The sequence below is a fragment of the Lepidochelys kempii genome, chromosome 7 (assembly GCF_965140265.1).
Source record: "Lepidochelys kempii isolate rLepKem1 chromosome 7, rLepKem1.hap2, whole genome shotgun sequence".
Classification (NCBI taxonomy): domain Eukaryota; kingdom Metazoa; phylum Chordata; order Testudines; family Cheloniidae; genus Lepidochelys; species Lepidochelys kempii.
In genome coordinates, this window is record NC_133262.1 from 40,322,949 (window position 1) to 40,350,930 (window position 27,982).

General features: G+C 38.8%; 1 protein-coding gene across 8 annotated transcripts in view; it reads right to left on the bottom strand.

The window, feature by feature from the left end:
• The window catches only part of ATP2B2 (ATPase plasma membrane Ca2+ transporting 2), a 422,428-nt gene that overhangs the window by 68,918 nt on the left and 325,528 nt on the right, over positions 1-27,982 (bottom strand). For all 8 annotated transcript variants that reach the window (XM_073352334.1, XM_073352327.1, XM_073352326.1 and 5 more), the window contains 2 exons: positions 15,510-15,751; positions 14,527-14,761 (listed from right to left, as the gene is read on the bottom strand). In XM_073352334.1, coding sequence (XP_073208435.1) covers positions 14,527-14,761; positions 15,510-15,751 — 477 coding nt within the window. The remainder of the gene's footprint in view (positions 1-14,526; positions 14,762-15,509; positions 15,752-27,982) is intronic.

The window sequence follows — 27,982 nt, forward strand, 5'->3', positions numbered from 1 at the left end:
ATAAAGAGATGCTTCTGTTCCAAAGTCCATGACACACGTTGCAAAAAGACTTTCATTACTTAGGACACAAACATTTTAATTAGGTAACTGCACTTTTCAGATATTAAACAGCACAAATGTTCTACTACTTTTGATCAGCCTCTTGCTTCTAGTGGAAAATAAGTTGACAGGGCTTCAGGAAATGCTGAAGAAGAGCCCAGAGAAGCTGCCTAAATATTAATAAATTTGCTATAAATACCTAGTTGTCATGCTGTACTACCAAAATGATATTCAGTATCAAAAACTCATGCAGAAATGCGACTTCATTATTCCAGCTGTGCACAATGTGCTTCCATAGATTATTTATTATTCAACTTATTAATTAAAGCTCAGGGAAATTCTACAAGAATGTATAGACACTAAATCCATCCAAACCTTCCTGGCCATGCAGTGGAGTCATGGGCATTTCTAGCACAATAAATGATTGTTCTTTGATTGTCATCTGGGAGGTCATTAAAAAAAAAAAGGTTCAGTATTAGGTAATTAAGTGAAAATCAATATGCTGTAGAGAGATAGGAAAAATATGCAACAGGGTTTTTCGTTTGTTTTTTGGAATTATTGTAAATAGTGGATCAATACGATCAGTTAGCACCCTTTTACAGCGAGAGAGAATGGAGATAAACAGGTTAGAGACATTCATTTTAAAACACCAACACTGCAGTTTTCATTCCCTGGTCTATCACGTACTGTACTGTCTTTGCAGGACCATTAAGTATGACCTTTAAAGATAAGACAGTTAGGATAGTGGTATCTTAAAAAAATGCTCTGCTTGCTGTAGACCTATTGAAAATAATGCATGTTCCAACAAAGTTTGCATAGTCTGCTGTAATGGGTAGTAGATATAGGTTGGTCTGAATAACTTATTTCTTCAAGGATAATATTTATTCATTAAGTCATAACCCTGAAGTTGGTGCTGTAAAAACCAGTAGAAAACACAGCCCATGCCTAACGAGCTTACTCTCAAAGCAAGCATGTTGTTCTTAAAGTTCACCATACAGCATCTGGCCCACTAATGTAGATGCAAGCCAGTGAAATTCAAAACAAAACACTTTAGAGCAATCTGAGTAAGCACATCCAGCTGTTTTTGCTTCAAGACTCCTAAAAGCAGAAGGAGAATTATCACAAAGTATTAGAAAAAACTATGGATCTGTCTCCCTCAAAGTTACCCTTTGAGGGGGTCAAGATGTGGAGAGTTGTCTTTTTAGGAAAATCCAGATTCGATTGTCTGAGTACATTTGGAGCTCATTAAGGAAGGGACAGTTTTTCATGCATGTGCACACGCCAACTCTATACCACTCAGTGAATGATAAAAACAGTATGCACTAATGTAGTTCCTTTCCCCCCAGAGGATCCCAAAGTCCTTTACAAATAAGCCAAACACCCCTGTGTGGAGTAGGTGAATAACACAGTATCACAGAAAAACTCATTTCAAGTTCATATCCATTCTTCTTTATTCTAAAGGTCTCGACTAAGCAAGATAGTTAGAAAATTCCTAATAAGCATTCACCTCATGAATTCAAAGCCCTAGCAAAGTCATTTAGGACAGTGGAGTGATGAAGCCTATGTGCGAGTGGATGCACACCAAATGAATGTAACTGATGACCCCACTATCAAGAACTATCAGATGCATCCAGATCCTAGAGTGAAGTGTTATTAAAAATATATGGATCTAGAACAGGAGTGAGCCTTTGAGAAAAAGTGTATTGGGGCCAAATCCTGAGAGGTACTGAGTACCTTCCACTGTGGTTGACATTAATGGGAGCAGAGGGCACTCAGCACTTTGCAGATAGTGATCAGTCAGCACCTCACAGGATTGGCCCCTAACTGTCTTATCACATCCAAATTCTGAGACTTTGTATTCAGACACAGTCTAAGCTTAAAACCCCTGAATTCACTGCCTGCTATAAAGATCAATAGAGCTATGGACTGGTTTTGAGTCCAAAGAAAGTATTAGAATCTGCTAGGAAAGCCCCTTTTATGTATATCAAGGACATGGGCCATTGAGGGCCATTTTATTAAACATAATTTATTGTAATAAGCATGTTTGTACAATGCAGTAGTTTTGGTGAACGTGGGAGACAAAGGTTGATTGCTAATATTAGTAAGTAAGAAGCACCTCATTCTTTCTGAAGGCAGTACGTGTTTTCCTGTATCCATGTTTAAACTCATTTGGTCAGCCCAGATAAAATGAACTCTTAGTAATCCAGAAATTAAAGTAGAAATGTAACTAATATTAAATTGCATTGTACATATCTTCAGAAATAGTTTTAAAAACACAATTATTTGATGAATATTCAACACTAAATTTGTAATTTGGACACAAGATTGTTACATATTTTATCAAATTTAACAAACTGCATCATCAAAAATGATATTTCAAAATACAGAAATTTTGTAACTTTTACAACCATAGTGAAACTATTTTGGATGGTAGAAACTTTCAACCCAAGGACATTTTTAAAGAATATGTAAAAGTGTGAAAGATCTAAATGATATCTCTTTCTCCTTGATATACATAAAAGTGGCTTTCCCAGCAAATTATAATACTTTCTTTGGACTCAAAACCAGTCCATGGCTCTATTCATAACAATTAACCTTCTCTCTGAGAAAGTAATCAAAGAGAAAAGTAAGAAGTTATATGATCATAGTCTATAAGTATGTATACAGGGAGAGTACATCCAATACTTCAGGGCTCTTTAATCTACCAGACAAAGACATAACAAGATCTAATGGTTGGAAGTCGAAGCTAGGAATATTCAGACTGGAAATAAGGGGTACATGTTTTAACAGCAAGGGCCTCTGTCACTGATCATTGGAATAGCTCAGCCAAGAATCAGAGTGCTAGCCGTGTTAGTCTCTATCAGCGGAAAGAACAAGGAGGACTTGTGGCACCTTAGAGACTAACCAATTTATTTGAGCATAAGCTTTTGTGAGCTACAGCTCACTTCATTGGATGCATTCAGTGGAAAATACAGTAGGAAGATTTTAGATAGATAGGTAGTTAGATAGATACACACACACACACACACACACACATATATATATACACACACACAGAAAACATGAAAAAATGGGGGTTGCCATACCAACTCTTAACGAGACCAATCGATTAAAGTGGGCTATTATCAGCAGGAGAAAAAAAAACGTTCATAGTGATAATCAGGATGGCCCATTTCAAACAGTTGACAAGAAGGTATGAGTAACAGTAGGGGGCAAATTAGCATGTGGAAATAGTTTTTAGTTAGTGTAATGACTCATCCACTCCCAGTCTTTATTCAAGCCTAATTTAATGGTGTCCAGTTTGCAGATTAATTCCAGTTTTGTGGCTTCTCATTGGAGTCTGTTTTTGAAGTTTTTTTGTTGAATAATTGCAACTTTTACGTCTGTTAGGGATTCAGCTAACGGGATGTTAGGCATAATTAAAAAAGGGATAGAGAATAAGATGGAGAATATCTTATTGCCCTTATATAAATCCATGGTACACCCACATCTTGAATACTCCATATAGATGTGGTCCCCTCATCTCAAAAAAGATATACTGGCATTAGAAAAGTTTCAGAAAAGGGCAACTAAAATGATTAGGGGTTTGGAATGGGTCCCATATGAGGAGAGATTGAAGAGGCTAGGACTTTTCAGCTTGGAAAAGTGAAGACTAAGGGGGGGGTATGATAGAGGTACATAAAATCATGAGTGGTGTGGAGAAAGTGAATAAGGAAAAGTTATTTACTTGTTCCCATAATATAAGAACTAGGGGCCACCAAATGAAATTAATGGTCAGCAGGTTTAAAACAAATAAAAGGAAGTTCTTCTTCACACAGCGCACAGTCAACCTGTGGAACTCCTTGCCTGAGGAGGTTGTGAAGGCTAAGACTATAACAGGGTTTAAAAGAGAACTGGATAAACTCATGGAGGTTAAGTCCATTAATGGCTATTAGCCAGGATGGGTAAGGAATGGTGTCCCTAGCCTCTGTTTGTCAGAGGGTGGAAATGGATGGCAGGAGAGAGATCACTTAATCATTACCTGTTAGGTTCACTCCCTCTGGGGCACCTGGCATTGGCCACTGTCGGTAGACAAGATACTGGAATGGATGGACCTTTGGTCTGACCCAGTATGGCCATTCTTATGTTCTTATGTACCTGCATTACTATTTATCATTGAAAATCCAATGTTATTTGCTATGCTCTAACTTTACTATAGAAATAAGAACATCCTAGAAGTCAATGTAAACTAAGAGGATAGTCCAATCTCATGCTTCAGGACATAAACCGATAACAAAAGGGGCTGGGAAGGAATTTTTCCATCACGTTCAACATTGCACAATTGGTTACATGCATTGCAAGGGTTTTCACCTTCCTGTGTAGCAGCAAGTATGGGACACACTGACATTTGCATCATTACAAAGACGTTTTTCCTTCCAAAAAAGTAACAACATTCACTAACGTGGTAGAATTAGAAATGAGCCTAATGCTTCTAAAGCAATTCAGACAGATGCTCACTTGGCATGAGACAGCTCATGTGGTCATTTGTGCTGTTCTTCTCTCTTCCATTTACCTGGTAAACCAGAGGTCGTAACTAGGTGAGCCAAATGCAGATCACTAAAATAAAAGCTGGGCTATAAGAGTAATAAATCTGAGCTTTTCATGGGCCCTAAGTAAACTACTCCACCTTCAGGATAGGTCAAGAATATCTGCCGTTTACAGAATGGCTCAAAGTCAGTACAAATAATGTAACAGCATTAACAGGCAAGAAAAAAAGAATGAACAATGGACAGAAGTTTATCTGCCTATGACCTATGTATCTATGACCTACAAGTAGCATTCCCACCTCCCGCTGTGAGTCTGGTCTGGAAACCTCTTTTGGTCAACCTGAAGATGTGGTAGCACTGGAAAATAGCACCAATTAAGCTCATAAGCAATCTGCAACTTGCGTAGGTGGCTCCCAAGTGATTGACTGAGTTGCCAGATTTTGTTATTCTGCATATGTCCTGCTTGTAAATTTAAAATGACCTTAGCAGCAGTTTTGAACAACATGACTCCCTCACTTACAGGATTTGAGAGATTGAGATGACAGTTTGGAAGCCAGAAGTAGAATATGGGGCACAAAAGAGGAAAATGATAGTCCCAGTGTCAAGAAGAGAAAATGAAGGCTTCTATTTGCAATGCCAGTTCTATTAAGCAAGTTCATGGAGGCAGAACCTAGTTTCATATGCACATCAAAATAATATCTAAGAAAAGATATAATCCTATTCTTATTTTTGGACAGCTGGTGGGCAGTGTCTAGTTTAACTCTGTGTAGAGCAACTATACTCAAAATATTGCTCATATTTTCTTTTTTATTTATGTAGGTAAGAGACTACATTGGCAGACTGAGTGGGCAGTAGAAACAGACACATCTCCAAGCTGTTTCCACAGAACCTAAGCTTACATTTACAAAGAATCAAGCTTCTAGCATCTATGAATGCAGAGAAAGCTTTCTGGATATAAGCTTAAAGTAGCCTGATGCAGCAATCTCTATCTGAATCTGCTGACAACCAATGGGCCAAACTGAGATGTGATGTAAAAGATAGTGGGTGCAAGTTGGCAAATGGATGAGTGATTGACGTGTGAACAAGATTAATTAACCCTGGCTCAGGGAGGTTGTCTCAAAATTCAGAGACAGATCTCTACAGGTACAAGATGCTGCTTTAGTTGCTTGCCTTCTTGAATATTTCCAAATGTAACATCAAGTACAAAACCTAACCCAACATAAAAGATGTACAGCACAGCTTGGGGTGAAGATATAGAAGTGTGTGAGAATTAACCAGTATGGGTAAATAAGAGAATTTTTGAATGGGTGAACCTACATATAGGAGTATACAACACTCAGAACAAGGTCCCTGCCTACTAGCTCTCAGGCAAGAGAGAAAGACAAAGCTAATCAATAACTGGTTTTATTGCTGCTGAATTCATCCAAACAATTTCTATTTATTATTGAGGGTAATGCAACCACAAGCAGGCTTTTTACATTAGCTGTGGGCTTTTTTAAAAATAAATCTGATAGAGATGTACATATTCATAATAGGCACAATTCTCAAACCCTCCAAGAAAGGTGTCAGTGGGACACCTTTGGCACAGCAGACATTAAGCATCACTGTAGCAATCCATGAGGTTAGGTTTGTGAAAGTAGAAAAGGCTGTATTTTCACTTATGCTAACTCCCAGAAGCATCTTAGGAAAAGAGGAAATGAGGCTTTCCCTCTAAAATGTTATTTAATGTTAAAACAAATACCTGAACAAGTTGTCAGAGTTATGACTTTTCATTAATTTTATCACAGCTCCATGACTTGCCATTTCTTGCAGGATAAATCATGACTTCCACCAAGATTAAGCTAATTAAAAGACACATTTATAGTAATATTCTTCGCTCTTCTGTTTTTTCCTCTAAAATGCTTTAAGGTGCAGTGAGTGAGGTAATATCTTTAATTGGACCAACTTCTGGTGGTGAGACAGACATGCTTTCAAGCTTACACAGAGCTCTTCTTGACGGACAGTGACATTTCTACATGATACTGTCAGTTTTGTTCTGCTAAATTAATGGAGTCCCTGCTAGAAACAATGGCAATTTGGGGCTGTAATGGCAAATTCTGTCACCTAACTACCCTTTAACTAAAAGTCAGCTATTTCCTTCTTAAGGAGCTATCCCAGAAGAACATGTTTTTTGCAGTTTTATTTTCCTGAAATACTCTGTTCCAAGACATTTTGGCAACTTTTGTTTTACCATAAGTTATGGACTTCTGAGAGTTTTTAGTAATTTGAATACAATTTTAAATGACTCATTACTCCATTGTTTTAGTACTATATTAAAAAAAAGGATTGGAAAAAATACGAGCCTAGACTCATCTGAAGTTTTTTGGCAAATTCTTGGTGAAATTTTGAAAGGGCGTAAATTTTACTGAATGTTTTGAAATGAACATGTGTTGTAACATTTTCCATATCAACATTTAATTGTGAGGGATTCAATTAATTAGTTAAATAATTGTTTGGAAATAAAATGTTTTTCTGACTTCATTTTCTTTGATCTATTAAATAGACTTCAGAGTTGACCTCCTTATTGTTAGCACCACTAAACACACTAACAACAGTCACATTAAATGAGAGTTTTCAGATCATTGAAAAAATAACTGTCAAATCCATTCCTTGGGTTCATCGTTCAATAATAGAATCCTAAAAATGGTTAAACTAACTTAAAATGCTATTTTCTTAACAATATGTTAATAAGACACATAAATCTGCATGTATATAAAAATATTATTGGACTTATAATTCACTATAATATAAAATACATAGTAAAATGTGATAGACTCGGCTTGACTCTCAACTCCTGTTTCAACCACTAGGTCTGACCACACTCATCCTGGTCATGACAGCTTGGCCTCCACTGATCAGAATTAAAGCATGTCAGATCATTAGCTCATATTAAAGTAGCCTGAGCGAACGGCAAATAGTGACATAAAGCAACAGTGATTATCACAGACCATCCCAACAGACCACCAGAACATGGTGCTTACATCACTGTATATAAAGTTCTTCTTCAGGTATCTGTCCACGTGGATCCCACTCTCCTGACTCAATGTGTGCTCTATACTAAACTGTCACCAACCTGCAGCAGCACCTCTGCCGTGGCAGCACAATCCTAGCTCTGACCGGTGAGGAGGGGAGACACATGGGGGGAAGGAAGGGAGCACCCTGGAGAGTGAGCCCAGCCCACACTCACCCTGCAGCAGCAGCTCCTGTCCCACAGGGCTGGACCCAGCTCTTTTCTCCAGGCGTGGCAGCCTGGGGTATGGGTCACAGTTCCCCTCAGTCCCCTCTTTGATGCCTCATGCCGTACCCTTATAGGTTTCATTCACAGCATTCTGCCCATGGTAGTATCAGTCGCCCTATGTCTATGGGTAAATCTCCTCTACCAGTGAACCTCAAAGAATGGTTCAGTAGTCCCAAAGGGAAGATGTGTGGACACAGGGCCAAGAAATACAAAGTGAGGGGGTGATAATTTTATTATCAGAGAGATCCTTTGACTCCTTTGGAATTTTCTTCATCTTCAGCAGATGAAGCTGTCACTTCATCAGTGCCATTTATGATGGGTGATTTTAAAGCTTCAAAGCTCCTTAAAAGGATGGCTGAAATCCTAGAAATACCACTAGAAATAATCCAGGAAAAAAAATCATACAAACTGTTGGATATCTTATACCCAGTTATGTTTAGCAATGCCTATTAATGGCGGGATTCTAGACCCAACCAACAATCTTTGGCAGACCCCACCTTCCATCTCTGTTACATCAAAGCAAGTGGACTGTCGATAACAAGTTCCTCAAAAAAGGTTTTGAGTACTTCTATATTCACCCAGTTCCAGGATTATTGGTTATGGCTACAAATGAAAAGTCAAGACATCCTGCTCCACCGAAGTCCGCCACAGAAGATAAGGAACCAAAAAAGTTGGCTCTTTTTGGAAGGAAGACTAGACTCCTTGTCTCGTTTAAATGTCAGAATCTCCAACTATCCAGGCTTCTCTAGCCAAGTATGACTACCTTTAATGGGATTAAGTTTCCCAGTTCTTTAAATCTTCTCTGTATGCTTTAATTGCTGAAACGACTTTACAAGCAGCACTGGATAGTGCTGACACAGCCACAAGATCAGTGGCTACTGGTGTCACAATGAAGAGAACCCCGTAGTTGGTTGTGCCTGGTATCCCCAAAAAAGTCCAGATGGTGATGGAGAAATTATCTTTTGAAGGACATGATTTATTTAGCTCAAGTAAATATGTCTATGCATCCAACTCACAAGTAGTATTTATATTTTGTGGTAACTGATATATGTTAACAATTCAAAGTCCTCCTTTTTGGTCCCTCTACTGCCCCAAAGGGTATTCACAAAATGCCTCTGCATGGTAGCTGCCCATTTAAGGAGACAGTGTGTTCAGGTTTACCCTTACCTCGACAATTGTTCAATTTTGGGAAAGTCATCTCACTCAAGTCTGTCTTATGTTACTGGGACCCGTGGTGTCATGTATTTTCAGAATACCATATGCCAAACTTCACCTCAAACCCTTTCAGAGGTGGCTGAATTTGCAGGTAACGGATCCTGAACAAGTCCTATCTCCTCTTCTCTGGTGGAATGATGCACGAAATGCTTGTCACAGCATACCTTTCATTTCCCCATCCTTCAGCAAGACTTCGATAATAGATGCCTCTAGGAAGCACATCTGGATCATTTTCAGACTCTCAGGCTGTGTCCCCCTTCATACTCCCATTTAGAGATAAATGTTTTGGAACTCGGAGCAATAAGTCTGATGTGCAAATTTTTCCTACCTCTCTTATAAGGAAAAACCACACAGGTCATAGCACAGCAATGTATTTAATAAACAGGCAAGGAGAGGCAAGATCAGCTCCTTTTTTTCAAGACGTATTTCTTCTTGGGAGTGGTAAAATCAGAATTCTGAAAAGTCAAAAATCTTGACATTTTCATGAACTGAAAAATCTGTAAAAATATTTGCATTTGATCAATTCAAAATATTTTGTTTCTATAATTGTGAATTTTTTTTAATTTTAAACCTCTCTTTTTTTTGGTTATAAGTTAACTTAAATTTCAAACTGAAAAGTAATTTCAAATAAAAAAATTGAACTGTTCAATGTCAATTTCAAACTTTTTTCAAAAAAAAATTCAACAGGAAATTCATTGAAACAGAACTTTTCCCACGAAAATTTCTGGGTTTGATAAATTGGCATTTTCTGACAAAAAACCATTTAATCAAAAAATTCACAACCAGCCTTATTCACAATCTGCCTCCTTCCCTACTGCAACAGAGTATTTTTATTCAATATTCTGAGTGGCAGCTAGGACCACTTTTATGGGACCACTTTTATGCCCTCGAGGCTCTGCATGGCATATGCATCCATAGACACTGCTGATTAAAAGATTTCAAGCTTGTGTGCATGGAGCACATGCACACCAAGAGTGGGATCCACCTGAACAGAACACCTCGAGGAGCCACCAGTAACGTAAGGTAACCATTCTTTTTTTGCAATTCAACTGTAAACAGAATTGCCCAAAATTTCCCATTCTAAAGGGAAAAAAAAACAATTTAAATCAATTTCTAATATGCACATTAAGGGCACTTTGGTAATGAGTAACACTCATGCACAGAACCACTGTAATGTTTAAAAATTCTTTATGAAAATATACATTGTTGTCTCCTATTTTTAATTTAAGTGTAATAACCCTGGAGCCTATCACAAAGGCTATATGATTTTATTGGCATTATAGAAATGGGCTAAAACAAAACCTTTAAAACCAAAACCCTATGAAATTTTGGGGACCAGTGGAAAGTCACAGTCTGAATTCAGAAGATCAAGCAGTACATAGACTACTTTACACTATTTTTATCCCTATCTTTTAATTGCATAAAGGGAATTAACCTCTGCTCTCAGTTAAATAAAAAGTGGTCATAGTAATTTTCTGGAGCAGGCACATAAAGATTTTCAACAAACACCATCCTGGGGAGCACACTTCTCTTAACAGAATGGTGCAAGGGAGATATTTTAGGAAATGTAAATCATTTTTAAGTTGGTGAAATGAGCTCTGCACTACAGTGCCAACTAAATATACCACTAAACAATGAAATTATGGTTTCCAAAGTCAGCAATAATACGGATAATGAGCAATATTTTTAAGTAAAGTTTTAGCTTGCTATAGATGCTTAGCCACAGTAATTAAAATCAGAAACTCAACTCCAATTCATTATACAATGAATAAGCAATTTGGTGACCGGCACTATACGTCGAATGTTGACTGCAATGCATTTCATCTAAAAGCTGCCAAAACTATAATGGAATGAAAAAAAAATGTAATATATCACTTTGATAATTACCTACTGTTTCTTTATGGGCTTTTTTCAGTAATGAGGTCCTGCATCATCAATATAACGAGTGTACCCATTCGTATCTTATAATAAACAAGTACCCCAAGGGAACATCAATAAACAATTCATCAAAGCCAGAGTTGTTTGACACTACTTCAGCACTTGCAGAAATACGAAAAGAAAGCATCCCACAAACACTGAATTCAGATTTAGTCACACAGTCGGACAAGGAATTGCCTTTGCTTTTGTCTGACTCTGAGAAAGAAAGATAAGCTAACAAAATATTAGCTAGGCATAGGTAAACTGCAGTCTCGTTGCAACATCCAAACCTCTTAACACTAGAGGGCACAGAAAACAATGGACAGAAGTGAGTTCCAAGCAATTTTATCACCTTTGGCCATAAAGGTGTCTGGTGGAATTACCATGAAGTCAGCATGCCTACAAAAAAGGGACAAAAAACCTTGAAAGAATATTTAAACAACATGGAAAATATTTAAGCTACGTGGAAGAAGGGATGGGGCAAATGAATTTGAGGACTGGCAAAGCTCCCCTTTATTTACATCAGAGATCTTTCAGTGAGTCATTAGAAAATAGCGCCAGATGGTTAGCAGGTATAAACTGGCGTAGCTCCGTTGACTTAAATAGAATTATGCCAATTCATGACAGTTGACAATCCAACCTATATATTTTGATTTTAAAAAATTATTCGTATTAGAAGTAACATCTATGGGACGGTGTCTGACATCTAATTTATGGTTATTAACTCCAGGGGAGGCAGCTTGTTTTGCCAAGAAAAAGGAAGATCTGTGTTTCAGTGGAACACAGATTTCACTTAAGATATTTAGTCATTTTGGATTCGATTCTGCCAGGACTACTAGGGAAGATGAGGACTACACACTCGCAGGCAGATGTGCTGCCAGAATCTTTTCTGGGGTGGGGTAATGGGATTTATAAACCCTAGGCTGAGCACAGGCAGAAGGCAGAGGAAGACTGATCACACCTCTGAGCAGCTGCCAGGATTGCCAGTCGTGGAGACACGCAACCACAGCTGTGACCAATAAAGAAAACAAGCCCAGCTATAAAGGAGGGAGACAAAAAGGCCTGAGATAGCAGGACCACAGCCCCATGACAGGCTGCCTCTGAAAAACAAGGAGACAAAAGGAGACCATAAGCCCTGAGGTTTAGGGGCTGATAGACTCAATATAAGTTAAGAGTTTATGAACTGGTCTAGCTGCAGACACTTTGAAGTAGATCAGTGAGGGGAAAGCTGGGACCCCTAGAGAGACTACAGTTTTTTTACAATTGTAAAAATAACAAAATATACAGAATTGTAACAGAATTGTAATGAAAGAAGTGAAATTATGCATATTCTTCATGGAAATAAACCTGTGCTTAAAGCCACTAAGAAACATCTGAAAACAAACTTTTCAGTTGAATTGAAGTACAGATGATACTGCATATGCAAGAAGCATGGTGAATCAATGCACCTACATATGCAAGTTCTAATCCCAATGCGGCCAACTATATCAGGATTTAACATTTCAGCTAAGTAGAAGCTGATCTTCCAGAACACAGAATCTCATTATCTGAAGTAGGGCATATGAATAATTTTCATTATTTGCACTCCATAAATAAGGTGGGTTTTTTGTTTTTTCCCCTCAGGGATTCATAAGATTTTGAAGTGATTAGAACCCAAGATTATAAATAGAATACACATGTTAGTAGCCATGGTATAAAGGTTTTAAATGTATGACTTTCAGGATTCCTGCATTAACTATAAATGAGTCATGCAGGTCATCCCAAACCGAATAAAACTCATTAAACTGTCAGAAATGCCATTTTGACTTCTTGCTTCTACCTAATCCACATTTTATGACACACCAGGAAGGTTTTGGTTTTAAAATCAAAGTTGTTTTAAGTTGGAATCTCAGGTTTGGTTTGGGGACAGAAGGATTAGTGGCCAGAGTGCAGGTGGTGATGGATAAAATAAATGTTCTTTATCACATGAGTGAGTAGCTTATCACATGGCTGCAGAAATAGGGAATTTATCACAGAGAGGGTTTTTCTACAGCATTACTATAGTTAGAAATATAAAATACTGGCTTTATTACAGCATTCAGGGAAACATAAGACTCACACATACTCCTTCAGAGCAGCCTAATGTGTACATTTGATGTTCTATTAAAAAAAACCCCACAGTATTTCCTAAAATGTACAACGTTGCGGCCAACCTGATATCCAGGCAAGGAGGATTCAAACAGAATGATTAAAAAAACCTACTTAAAAAGATCTATCGTGCAAATTAAATGGGATGTAAGGGCAGGAAGGAGAGAGATTGCCACCAGACTGCCACTGCCTTCAACACAAAATCTCACTGCCTTTGTAAACGGTAACAACATTATCAATGGATGGTCAGGTTCCAAAGTGAATTATAGTTATTAGTTCTAGACCACAGAAGTAGTGTGATCTAATGGACTGAGCATGCGACTTGGAGCTGGGAATTCCTTATTTTTACTCCTAGCATTTCTAATTTATCTTGGCTTTATCCTCTGTGTTATACGGTTTCCTCAACTGTAAAATGGGAATAATTCCCCCCCATTGGTTTTAATGATTAATAATCAAGCACTATATAAATATATCAGATACAAACCAACCATCCCCTAACCTATCCCCTACATTGTAGTCTTAATGGGAGTGAACACTGTTCTCATTATCATGACATCAGAGCGCCTCTATTTCTTACTGTGTTCTATTATTTTATTTTTATATAAAAAGTCATTTTCTTTTTAAGTTTTCAAATAAAGGCTACAATCAGCCAAAGACAAAGTATAATTCTGCAGACACTTCACACGTGCAACACTAATATTGATTTCAACAGGAGTGAAGATTCTAACCAACTTTTTACATATGGTGGCAGAATAACATCTGTGAATTTTAGGTTTGGATTTTTAACCCTTCAGTTGCTAACCTCTCCCTGGAAAAGACACTTGAAAAATGTTGCCCTCATCCAAACATAACATTAAAAACAACTTGCCATCTGGCAACCCAGAATTTGCAACTATAGTACAGTCACCGATGTGCCAAAGTAACAAAGAGCTGTTAATTATTGTTACAGAAAACAGAACTTCCTCCAGAGCAGATTTATTCTATGTTGAAAGCAAATATCAATTCATACTTATGCCTGCAACTTATTTTCTCAAAGGCAACCCATCTCTGTTCCTCATACAACTTCAATATTGGACCCTCACACATTACCTAACGCAAAGTTTCTCTCTTATTTTCTAGATGACAGTTCACAAGGGGAGCTTTTCTGATCTGACTTCCTCTAAAGTACTCACTGAGACAAAACGAAAATCTTGCCACCTTTTTCTTGCAATAGTTCTTATAACCCTATTTTTGCTATAATTAAATAATGCCAACTGAACAATCAAGGTATTTTCTCAGTTATAGGGTCTGCACCTAAGTTTTTGAGTCATCCAATTTGACTAATTAGAAAATTAAACAAAAATAAACAACTTCAGGAAATACAGTTCTTTTACTTCACACTTAAGTATCAGATAGTAGGCACTTTAACTTGTACGTGTGACATACCTCAGGCCTTACTGGATCTTCAATACCAACTACACAAATGCAGGTCAGGTCAGTTAAAATGTCATTTTCACTATCCCAGTCTGGTTCTGGGTTGCTGCTGAAGTCCCGGTATGCAATGCAAATAGTTCTCAGTCCATCACAGGCCATGGGTTCAATCACTTTCTTCACCATCTCATCCCGGTCACGGGGTCTGAAGACACGAATCTCACCTGCTGCATTAATGATTCTAGAACACCTGTAAGAAAAGGACATGAATTGCATTTGTTTGGTTACTGGTTTCCATTATACCTGCTCATTTCATCCAACAGCACACTTTATTTTTTTTGTTAGTTTTAATTTCTAGTGCACTTCACAAACAAAAACAGATTCATTATTCTAATAATGGGTAAGAGAATGTACCTATGATTTTAACAATTGTTGGGCACATTTTAAGATGCTTTTATCTGACATTTCAGTTAGACTATGTAATTTCCATTAGGTCCATAATTAGTGAAGAAGTTACACACAAATTGAAAAAAAAATCTTGCTAAGTCAAATGTGTGGTATATGTTCATGTCAACTAACAAGAGGACATTTGGATTTATATCCCTACGTGATAAAAGCACATTTCAAAAGTGCATCTGTTTACAATCTAATGGGGAGGGAGGAGACGAGAGAGCAGAGAAATGCCAGCTGCAGTATCCTTTGGCGGCTAATAGAAGACAGGAAAGATGACCATCGACACTGGCCATCCAGACAATTGTGCAAGACTAATTACTTTTAAAAAGGATAAAAGATTATTCACATTAAAATGTATGTTACATTCCTGCAATAAGGTTAATGCCTATTACTTGGAAATATTAGTTAGTTTCCAACTTCAAACCAAGACAATAAGGGCTTGATCCTATTTTCACTGAAGTCAGTGGCAAAATCCCCATATATTTTAGTACTGTGGGATCACTCCAAGTCACAATAAATAAGGCAAATAGACACAGTACACTTACTTCTTCAGAACAATTTCAGAAGCACCTTTGCTGTACATTCGGAAACTGCCATCTGGCATTTTAACGACAGTGCTCATTGACTTTCTTACGGAGTTAAACGTGTATACTTTGTAGAGTTTCTCCTCTGGGATTAGATTCCGAACTGGCTGGTAATCCTGCTTCAGTTGCAGGACAAACCCCAACAGGCCACATTCTGTCTTGTTGCCAACCTGACGAGGCAGGCCACCTTCCTTTTCTGGTGGCTGAAGGGAAGAAAGCATCAGATTTCAGCCCCTCACTCTCTCATGTTTGGCAGTATACTGTACTTTTCAAGCCCAATAAATAATGAGGTCCCAGGCTACTAGTTAAGATCTAAAACCTTTAGAGTAAAGTCATAGCTCATCCAATTTTAAAGAGCCAGTGGAAGTTTTATACAATTAGAACAGACTGAAAGCAATCTATTTGATAACGGAGCAACATTTTTCTTTTTAAATAACCAGTGTAATTCTCTTCCACCTTTTTATCCTCTGGCCATTCGAGATTTTATGATGGTTATGGTACGTGCCCTTAAAAATAAATGTATTTTCCTCGGGGTCAATACATGTTCACAAACAGACCACCACCTTTTCCCATTGTATTGCTCTGAATCATGTTGCTTTGCTGTTTTTCATGGCATGGTAGATGTTTTAAGGTAACATTCATCCACTATAATTTTGAACCTACTTCGTTTTTAAAAATAAATCTACTAAATCATCTAATCAGAAGAATAAATAGCCAATGGTATTTCCAGGGATCCATGAATATAATGTCTGTATCAATAGTTAAGTACTTCTAAATATCTATGAGTTACTACAGTATTTCAGTCTGCTACTTCAGACTGTAAATGCTTTATATGGGAAAAAAAGAAGGTTAAGTTATGACAATTATACTAACCCAGCAACTCTAGCAATTCTGAATGGTACTACCCTTAGAAGAAATGCTTTTATTGGAAAATATTGATCCTCCCTTGCTAAGGTAAAAAAAAAAAAGTACAAAAGAAAACATTAGAAACAATACTGAGTATCAGCTGAAATAAAGCTAAAAAAATAATAGTTCTGTCATTAATACTGCTCCAAAAGACTTTAGTGGTCAAGTTTATTAGCTGAAGACTATTGAGGTCTTCAACCATCTTGCACTCAACAAAGCTATCAAGTCAAATTCAGCCTTCACATAAGCAGGCAAAACTCCAATGAAATCACTAAAGTTGATGCATTAAATCCATAGGGACTAGAAGTGGGGAAAATCCTTTCACAATTTTGATTCGCAATGTTTTGCAATATTTGAAATAAACTTACACTTAGGCCCTGATTCAGCAAAGAATTGAAGTCATTGTCTTCAATGGGACTTAATGATTTGCTCAAGTGCTTTGCTGAATCAAAAGTCTGCTTAAGTGCTTTGCTGCATTCAGAAATATGTCCACATCAGTGGTGGATTTAGAGTTAGTGGGGCCCTGTGCTCAGCTTCATTTTAGCTCCCCCCCCCCAACAGGGGAAGCATTCCCTCTTATCTCCCCCCACCCCCTGACCCTTGTTTTTCTTTTTTTTCCCCTGCATTCTCCTCTGGGGGCTCAGGGCTGGGGGGAGCAGAGTCTGGGTGGGAGTTAGGGTGTGGGAGCAGGGTCTGGGTGGGAGTAACGGTGTGGGACAGGGCTCAAGATTGGGATGCAGGGTCTGGGAGGAAGTTAGGGTATGGGAATGGGCTGGGGATCTGAAATCAGGTTTGATTTTAGTTAACAGCTTGTTTAGAATGTAAACAGGTAAACAAGAAAAATATTACTGGTAGCATGAAAATGACCGCTCCTTAAGCAGAGGGGCCATGGTTTGAGTTTCCGGTGGAAGGGGTATACCTCTTTAAGAGCACAGAGGCATGAACGTGACTCATCCCCCCAGGTGACTAGAAGAGAGGGGAGAGGATACAGGTGTACGTCAGGCAGGAGAAGCCTTCTTTCACTTGGACCAAGCGGAGCAGCACCCACCCTTGAAAGAGATGAAATACCAGGTTTGGTCAGGATCTGCTAGACACTCCTTTCTATGGCACCTGGGAAGGAATATATCCCTCCCTGGCCAAGGCAGAGTGTGTGTATGTGGGGGGGATTCACCTTCCACACACCAGGTTCGGAGGGGCCTTAGACAAGCTGAGCATGGAATGAGAGTTAGACTATTATGTTGCAACTCATTATGTAAGAGTGGGGTGGATGTCCAGTGCCGGTACTCTGTAAGGAAGGGATCCAGAGATCAGATAAATGGTTTGGTAAAGGATTTAAAGGAGGTGTTTGTTAAAGGAGCGGAAACAGGGGGGTTCCTATGACTGGCATGGCAGGAAGCCAACAACCCCCCCACCCTTTATAGCCCACCTTAATCCTCATTCAAGGGGAGTGGGGATGGTAAGGTCCCAGCAGCAGGTTCGCTGGGGACCAGAATAGACAGGTGGGGTGGGGGGCTGACAGAAGCACCTCAGGTGGATACTGAAATTATTATGGATGTACCTGCACTGTACACTTATCTGCTGGGTATGCCTCCACATTTAATAATAAATCTGCAGCCTAATTAAACCACATCCAGTGTCTCCTATCCTTCATCCGGTTTTGACAGACAATGAATGATGCAGAAAGATTTTTAAATCTGCTAGCAAGTGTCCACTTTCCCCTTTAGCAGCTGCTGTCTCCACACTCTCTGTATACTATATTAAAACAAGCATATGGTGGTGAGAGTTGGCAGTAGCACTTCCTTTCCTATACTGTTTCACCACAAAATCTGTATGCCAAACTAGCCTCCTTGCAGATTGCTTTCGACAATTCACACGAGAAGCTGCTGGATGTGATAACTTCAAACTGTGCCCTCTGTAAGTTTATTTCCTGCTTAAATCTGCAGTTTAGAACACTCAGAACAAAATTAAAAGGGACAAAGGGACTATCTATGAATAATTAACTGGAAATACTCTGCTGATCTTTTGCATTGTATGAAAGACACTAGAAAGTCTTTTAATTATGATTTGTGCATAGAAACCCATTTTTTTGGGTGTTCAACCTCTAGAACACATTACAAGCTACTTTGGCTATTAACAAGATTGTTTGCTTACATATTGCTTGGTAAAATCTTGCACTGGAATGGAGATGGGCGATGTGACCTAATATGTCTGTCTAAATTTTGTAACTTTTATTATTCCATATGTACTATAATACCTTTAGTTAGCTCATTTAAGCCTTTATGTAATTTTGTATAATATTAATACTCTAGGTTTAGACATTCACTTGTAAAATATACTGATCAATTAAAAACAGTAGTTTTCACCTTAGCTGCCCCAAAATGTTTCTCGGTCAAAGTAAAGCTGCATAAAAAGGCTTTTTTCTGAAGCTAGCATTGACACAGGACAGAGTTAGGATGCATGTTGTACATACCTGTTCTATGGGTATGTCTACACTACGGAATAAGGTCGAATTTATAGAAGTCGGTTTTATATATTCGAGTGTGTGTGTCCCCACAGAAAATGCTCTAGTGCATTAAGTGCATTAACTCGGCGGAGCGCTTCCACAGTACTGAGGCTAGAGTCGACTTCCGGAGCGTTGCACTGTGGGTAGCTATCCCACAGTTCCCGCAGTCTCCACTGCCCATTGGAATTCTGGGTTGAGATCCCAATGCCTGATGGGGCTAAAACACTGTCACGGGTGGTTCTGGGTACATGTTGTCAGGCCCCCCTTCCCTCCCTCCCTCCGTGAAAGCAAGGGCAGACAATCGTTTTGCTCCTTTTTTCCTGGGTTACCCATGCAGACGCCACACCACGGCAAGCATGGAGCCCGCTCAGGTAACCGTCACCCTATGTCTCCTGGCAGACGCGGTACGGCATTGCTACACAGTAGCAGCAACCCATTGCCTTCTGGCAGCAGACGGTGCAGTACGACTGGTAGCCGTTCTCGTCGTGTCCGAGGTGCTCCTGGCCACGTCGGCTGGGAGCGCCTGGGCAGACATGGGCGCAGGGACTAAATTTGGAGTGACTTGATCAGGTCATTCTCTTTAGTCCTGCAGTCAGTCCTATTGAACCGTCTTATGGTGAGCAGGCAGGCAATACGGATTGCTAGCAGTCGTACTGTACCATCTTCTGCCGGGCAGGCAAGAGATGAAGATGGCTAGCAGTCGTACTGTACCATCTTCTGCCGAGCAGCCATGAGATGTGGATGGCATGCAGTCCTTCTGCACCGTCTGCTGCCAGCCAAAGATGTAAAAGATAGATGGAGTGGATCAAAACAAGAAATAGACCAGATTTGCTTTGTATTCATTTGCTTTCCCCCCTCCCCCGTCTAGGGGACTCATTCCTCTAGGTCACACTGCAGTCACTCACAGAGACGGTGCAGCAAGGTAAATCTAGCCATGTATCAATCACAGGCCAGGCTAACCTCCTTGTTCCAGTAAGAACAATAACTTAGGTGCACCATTTCTTACTGGAACCCTCTGTGAAGTCCTGCCTGAAATACTCCTTGATGTAAAGCCACCCCCTTTGTTGATTTTAGCTCCCTGAAGCCAACCCTGTAAGCCGTGTCCTCAGTTGCCCCTCTCTGCATCAGAGCAACGGCAAACAATCACGCATCTGAGTTGAGAGTGCTGTCCAGAGTGGTCACAATGGAGCATTCTGGGATAGCTCCCGGAGGCCAATACAGTCGAATTGTGTCCACAGTACCGCAAATTCGAGCCGGCAAGGCCGATCTAAGCGCTAATCCACTTGTCAGGGGTGGAGTAAGGAAATCGATTTTAAGAGCCCTTTAAGTCGAAATAAAGGGCTTCATCGTGTGGACGGGTGCAGGTTTACATCGATTTAATGCTGCTAAATTCGACCTAAAGTCCTAGTGTAGACCAGGGCTAAGAGCTTCACAGAAATGATCTGCTACTTATTCTGCAAAGCAAATCATCTTTAATCGCATCAGACCACTTTAAATTTCATAATTAATGCTATCACTAGTGCCCTATCAACCCACAAGATAACGTTATGTAACAATTTAGCACTTATTGAAGGACCAGTGCTATATATCATTACAAAAGACACTACCTCCCTCTGAGATCATTAACCAGCTTCTGGCACCTGAGAGTATCAGTTGATGGAAATACAATCACTGTATGTACTGAATAATGAGAATATCATCAGTGGCAATTTCGTATACATATGGAAGTAGGCAGGGGCTAAATAACTGATTAGGTAGATATGCTACTAAGGAAGGGTTAAAGCTAAAAATGATACTCTCTAAAGGTGACTTAAAAATGCTTCCATCTTTTAGTTAGACTGGGGAGTTACAAAAGCTTCCAGATTCACTATAGAACTTATTAAACTTCAGTTTTCATGGCTTGCCTGGTCCAATCCTATACTGGTAGCAGTATGGGCAGGTTACATAAGCCTTTCCAGTTTGAATTTCTATGAGTTCATGCAAAGTACAAAGTCTTCAATTGGCTCACCAAATGCTTTTATGTGCAGCTGGTTGAGCTACTCTGTTAGAATAATACTGGTTAGGAATGCATCCCCTTTTTATTATTGATTCCAATAAACTAATTTTGCCAGCGTATTCTATCTATAACAAATGCTTCTTTTAGCTCTACTTGTGATAGAAAAAAACAGGAAGACAAACAGAAGAGAAATATTTTTAAAAACATTCTTTCATTTTAAATTATAGAATAATTTCAATTCTACAGTTTGTGTACTGAGCCAAGGGAAAATGGCCAGGATATGGAGGGTTTATTTATTTATTTATTTTTAATTTAAACCTAAATGCCCAGAATTTAAAGATAACTTGGGAGAAATAAGACTGTTCAGATGATGTGTTATTTTTTCATTTCCAATACTGTACAGAGGTAAAGCGATTTCAGACAACTGAATGAATCTATAGCATTGCCAAATCTGGAGATGTTCCATCTCGCTGCACAGTTTAGTTTAGTGTTTTAAAATTCTCTGCTATGGAAATCATCTAAAAAAGATAAAACAGTCACACCACTAGATTTAAAATCAAAGTGATCAACTTGTCTTAGAGAAATACTCTGGTGTGCAGGTTTATTTCAGTAAAGTAAAGATGACAGAAGAATTAGTGTTTCCTTTCTAAAACCTTATTTACAAGACATTTCAGCCAGGCTGGAAAATAGGGGAAAAGTAGTCCAATTCTACTCATGCATAACTCTCTAAGGGCCAAAATTGTATAGCTTAATTGTATTATTAACCTAATAAAGAGCCACAGTTTATCAGATATGTAGTTACGTAATGCACATTTTTCGTTTTGTGGAAGTTGCAATAAAGAGAAGGCAAATTAAAATGCTCAGGTACCTATTTACTCAAAAGACCAGAACAGCCCTAGGTAAGCAAAGTGCACATATATGATCAGCATCCTTGAAAAATTTCAGCTCTCTTTTTAGATAAAAAACAAAACCAAAGAAAAACAAGGTGCCATTACAGATAACAAGGGTCAGTGCCACACTGTTAAAGTACTTTTAAAAAAAAACTAAAAAAAAATTTTACAAGAAGGTGTCAGTGATGCATCTCCAGAATAAAGGCATCCCCTTGGTTGTCCCTGCCCTGCCCCACAGCGTGACCTCTCATGCACAGTGCATGTCAGGTAACAACACATGGAGGACACATGCACCTTCATGCATAAGGCTATATTTTAGTCAGGGGTATTTTTAGTAAAAGTCATGGACCAGTCACGGGCAGTAAACAAAAATTCATGGCCTATGACCGGTCCATAACTTTTGCTATGAACCCTAACTAAAACTTGGGCAGCGGGCTGCATGACTCGGGACCCCCGCTGGCACTGGCATGTGATGGCGCATGGCCTGGGACCCCTGATGGTGCTGGGGGAGGGGAATTGATGGGGCTGGCAGGCTCCCTACCCGGCTGCAACCAGCATGTCCCTGCAGCTCCAAGAGGGAGTGGCAGCTGGGGGGGGGCTCCATGTGCTGCCCCCACCACCTGCGCCGGCTCCGCAGCTCCCATTGGCCAGGAACTGCAGCCAATGGGAGCTACAGGGACGGCGCCTGCAGGTGTGGGCAGAGTGCGGAGCCTCTGGCCCATCTGCCTAGGAGCTGCAGGGACATGACAATGGGAGCCGGGGAGCCTCCCCTCCCCCAGATAAGCACCGCCCCACTCCCCACATCGCTGAGCCCCCTCCCACACACCCAAAATGCTGCTGCTGGCCGCTACAGAAGTCACGTGACCGTGACCTCAATTACAGACACGCAGCATTATTCATGCATGATACCAGAGAAAACCTCATCTGGTTTTATATCAGTTCCAGGCAGGGAAGAGGACTATTCAGCTTAAAACCAAATGGCCTGCCTATTCTACAATGGCTTGTTTGAGGAACGAGCATCAGTATTCTCTATTTCTTGTGATAGATTCTGATCTCAGTTACCCTGGGTGTAGATCTAAAGTAACTTCATTGATTTAACTGGTAATGGAGATGTCTCTGGTCTTTCAGGAGTTTTTGGCATTGTACAGTTTAATAAAGGATAATAGACTGCCTCTAGGTTTTGTACTCACAGCAAAAAGGGCAACCATTCAAAATACAGGTAATACTTACTTAATAAAGTTGTTGCTTTATAGCTCAGAAATAATAGTTTACAATTCTCACAAGATTATCGACTAACCATCTAAACTGAAATAATCTTACCACCATAACATAAAATACTTGTTGTGGAAATTCAGTTAAATTGAAGTCCTAAAAGACATCTTGAAATTGGAACATCATAAGGGATTGAAAAAAAGAGCAGTTAACTTCTCAGAGCTGGTTTCATAATCATCTTCCTATCAGAACTAATAGACTAGCTGAATTTCCCTTATATAATATTTGATCTCATTTGTTGGATTAAAAGCCAACGCTACACTTAGAAAAACTGCCAATCTTTAAGAGTTTAAAGACTTTTCAGCATTTATGCACAGTGCTAAAGAGACTCCTTTAAATGTTACAACTCACTTTTATTATCTCCACTACCCAGGGTGGTGCAGTTTATCTTCTTTGGCCCGCAGGAAGATTTTAAATTTTTGAAACACTAAACTGAGGTAAAACCCTCCTTTTATTTCCCCTCAAAGCCTAGTCAGCTTTAACAACACATCCCAACTCTTTCCATCAGAGGCATTTCCTTAAAAATGGGCAAACTTCAAACCCGAATATCAAAATTTCCTCCATTTTCTGTATAAAACATCACTCTGACTCCTATAAATATGCATCCAAGGTCCTAACATCCATTTCCTATGTACATAACAGTGATTGGTATCAAGTACTGGTGCTAAACTTTTCCTGGGAACCCTGCTACAAATAAGAATGAATATCTTCTATAATTTGGTAACAAAGGGCTAGTCATCAGTTTTCTAAGCCACTGAAACATGGTCTTCACTAGTCACTTCATATGCCAGTGTGCATTGTGTGCAAGAGGTACGTGCTCTTTAAAATGAGAAAAGTTTATTTCATATTTATTTTATTTTTATACTCTCTCTCTCTCACGCGCATGCGCCTTGGCAGAAAACTCACCCTTCCTACACAGTTTCCCCACAGCTCAATACCTTCCCTGGCTCTAAAACCCCTCCTACTGCTCTAGCTCATAACCCACCCCCCTGATTCTCCCTAGGCTCACACCACCAATAGAACTCCCACACACAGCCATCTCAACCTCTCCCTCTCCCCCGGCAGCCCAACTCAGAAAATCCCCATATCTGGAGAATAAAGGTTCTGAGCCTGGTAAGGTTCGGCGCATGGAAGGGGATTTTAGAATTTAGAAGGGAGTTGGGTTGAGGGACATGGTGGCTGGATGGATTGACAGCTGTGTGATAACGAACTGGTGATCAAGGGGGTCAGTGTGGGATTGTGGTGTGGAGCACTGTAAGAAAGGGAGACAGAGACAAGAGGCCATAACTGGGAGACTAAAAGGCACAGAGACAAATAGCTAATAAAAAAGGAGATTCTTCAACCCTGCCCTTTACTGAGATTTGTCCCAGATTTTCATTCTGAAAGGGAAATCAGGGAGAGGGAATATTAGGCAACCCTTTTATTCCATCTCCCCCCATCCATCTCCTCCAAGAAAACGGTAACATCCCTCCAGTCAACTTTTTCACTTTGAAAAATCCGCTGGGAATCAGGCACCTGCAGTTCCCACCACTTGTTTTGGATACCAATCACCACTGTTCTAACTCAGCACAGAAAACACGAGACCATGAACTAAATCCTGAATATCACACACTAATTGGTTAGAGACATTCCAACTGATAAGCACACAGATCTGTTATCATGCAAGATGTGTTCCTATTTTCTTGGTTATAACTAGTTCTGATACACTGTATTAGTGTAATCACTTAGAGCAATCAGTGCAGGTCACTGAAAGGGAGCTGCAGTGGGCTTGATCTGAACCCAAACCTAAATCAAAAGGTCTTGCCTATGTATTCTAACTACATCATGGGAAGTCCCTGGAGCAATAGTGTTTGTTTGCAGCTGCCAAATTACATAAGTTAAAATTTTTTTTTAAATTAATCAACATTGTTTTTAAGGTCAGGGGTTGAAAAGAAAAAATTACAAAGAGAAACATTTTCTTATAATATCACATTGCATGTTGAACAAATGATTATTGCACACATTTTTGAGGTACTGTTCAGCTTTTGCTTTGAGGAGTCTTATTTCTCTTTTGGGGGGGAAGTATTAGTTTCATGTCGCAACAAACTGGTAATGCCAATGATCTACATATAAGGCATTGAAACTAGGGCTTGAATTGGGCCAAGTTGTGCTGGTTGGAAACCCTGGTAGGTTGTTGTTTTTAAAAAATAAGCTCCCATCATATACTCCAGAATCTCAGGTTAAATTTAAAACAGTAAAGCTCCAGATGTTTTGATTTTGGGGATAGCCTTGAAAATGTGAACTAAATATAATCAATGCAGTGATGTCTGCCTAAGTTTGCAGACAGCCTCCAATAATAGCTGTCAGAAATGTGAACTATATCATTTCCCTCCATAAAGGTATTAAATCTGACACTGAATGACGCATATTTAAAGGTCAACGTTGTTAACTATTTAAGTTCTGAGCAATCTAAAAACAAGCTCACCAAAACCATCCTTCAGAAATGTTAATGAACTGTGATGGGCTGTCCTTTCATTGCAGATTCTATTGTACAGTCCACTGCCTATTATACACTGAACATATACAAGCAATCTCACATTATTTTGGACTGCATGTTAAATTGAAATTGGGGGCTCAAAGTTTAAAGGCCTAAACAACTTTTTATATTGTATTTTATATTTTGCCAACAAAAGTAATTAGCAGCCCATGGAATTTAGGGTAGAGATGCTGATTTATTTCATAACTGTTTAAATATCAAATAAGCTCAAATTTATTGTCCAACTGATAACAGCATCATCTTCTTTAATGTCCAAGTTACAATACTCGGTAGAATAAAAAAGATGCAATACACTAACAATAGCTCAAGCAAATGTAGTTACTTAGGCAGACTTGCAACTGACACAGTTAAATCAATCACTTCAGTTAGATTTCTATTTAAAGTCAGGCTTACTACTTCCTATTAGATCATTAATATTTGTTAATCCTCTGAAAACATTTCTGCAAATTATGTAATAGTTTTTCTAAATTTTAATGCAATCTCACTGTGTTATGTAATTTCACTACCATGATTTAAGATATAGATATAGATATATATGGATTGACCATATCTAAAAGTTTACATACTTCAGCATCCGTTGTCTCATCAAAAACAGAAGCGCAATCATCGTAAAAAAAATGGCCAGTTGTACTTATATAATGTAGCAATGTGACATTTCCTATCAGCATGGTAAAGTCGAGAGAGCAGAAGTGATGTGGCTCAGTGAGCATGGCTTCATACTTATTTCAACCCACATAATAGCAACAAGAGAGAAAATGATATGGAAATCAGAACTATCCAAAAATCCCAGAAGAATAATGGTTACGAAAGATGATGAAATCAAGCATAAAGAACAGACTGAAGAGCTGGTGGAGCCTACTCCTTGCCTGCTGCACTGTTAAATTTTTAATAAATGCACTGCCTTTAATATTAACAGCACATAACTAAATCATCCGTTTAGTTTCAAAGACCAGTTTGTGTGTGATGGCTTTAAGTAATTTAATTATATGGTCAGAAACTTTACAGCAGCACTGAAAGCTGTTTCCCCTCTTTTCCTATTAAGATAAAAGACTGGTATGTCATTACTCTGGTGAGAATTTTCCCAAAGCGCAAAAAGCACAGATTAGAAAGAAGGTATCTGATTAACACAAACCACCACGCAGATTGTCCCAATAAATTTTCTCATATATGCAAACTGCAGACTTAAAAACTACGTGCAGTGTTTACATGAGCATGCTTTTTTTTTTTTACTATGTTGATGTATGAAAGAATAATTAGCACAGCAACTAGAGCTACTTCCTAGTTCCACCGGCTCCACAACTAGGAAGATAATAAATGGAGAGGTTATGGTGGAATCCATTGTTACAGCAGATTTGCAAGCTGTTTAGATGTTACTTTAAGGGACTTCTGAATAAACTGTAGACAATATATATAGAGCAACTCAACCAGCAAAGCTAAATTTCATAAACAGAATCTACTCTGGACATGAATCTAAGGAGGTTATCAGTAGGGAGCTCAACGCTGATTCTCCATAAAGCAGGTTTGAGTTCTTACAGCTCAGTATATGACCATATCCCTTATATGATACAGAAACTGTTTAAACTCAAAATCTGTACAGCAACAAAAATGTCTGACACTACTTAAAAAGCAAGGATTAAGGATAAGAAATTATTGCTACAAATGAAGGTGGCATTAAATAGCTGTAAAATGAGAATATTTATCATGACATGCAGGTGAAAGAAAGATGGACATGGATGGATGTAAGCAGCAAGCACTATCTACCCACCCTCTCTCACATACTTGGCACTTAAATGCATTCATTGCAGGATTTTCTGAGATCATGACATTTATTTACAACTCACTGATTTGGTTATTTTTGCTTTTACTTTTTATACAAGGACAGCCTTTTATGAATTTCCTCATCTAATCTATAATTAACTCCAGTTTAAGAAACTCTTTATCTGAGTGGTCCAATAGTAATCTTACACAGTAGTAGTAGTTGGCCTTAATAGCAATCTATTTTATGTCAATATTTTAAATAAACCTAAGGAGTTGAGAATGTTTATTTATTGCTGGATTGACATTTACAATTGAGATCATAGAATTTATTTTGTTGGTATTTAATAAGTTCCATAACTATCCTACGATTTCTTGAAAATAATCTTCTCTATGCTGTTAGAGGAAAACCTACCAGGTCTTATCAATCTGAGGTGTTTTTAGGTGCTTACTACTTTAGAATCTAAATAATGATAGTAGTATACATTTCTTCTAGTCATCTATTAGGAATATCTTACAGATTTTCCACATCTAGTAAATACTGATCCTTCATTCTGAAGGTGAAATTAACTCTCA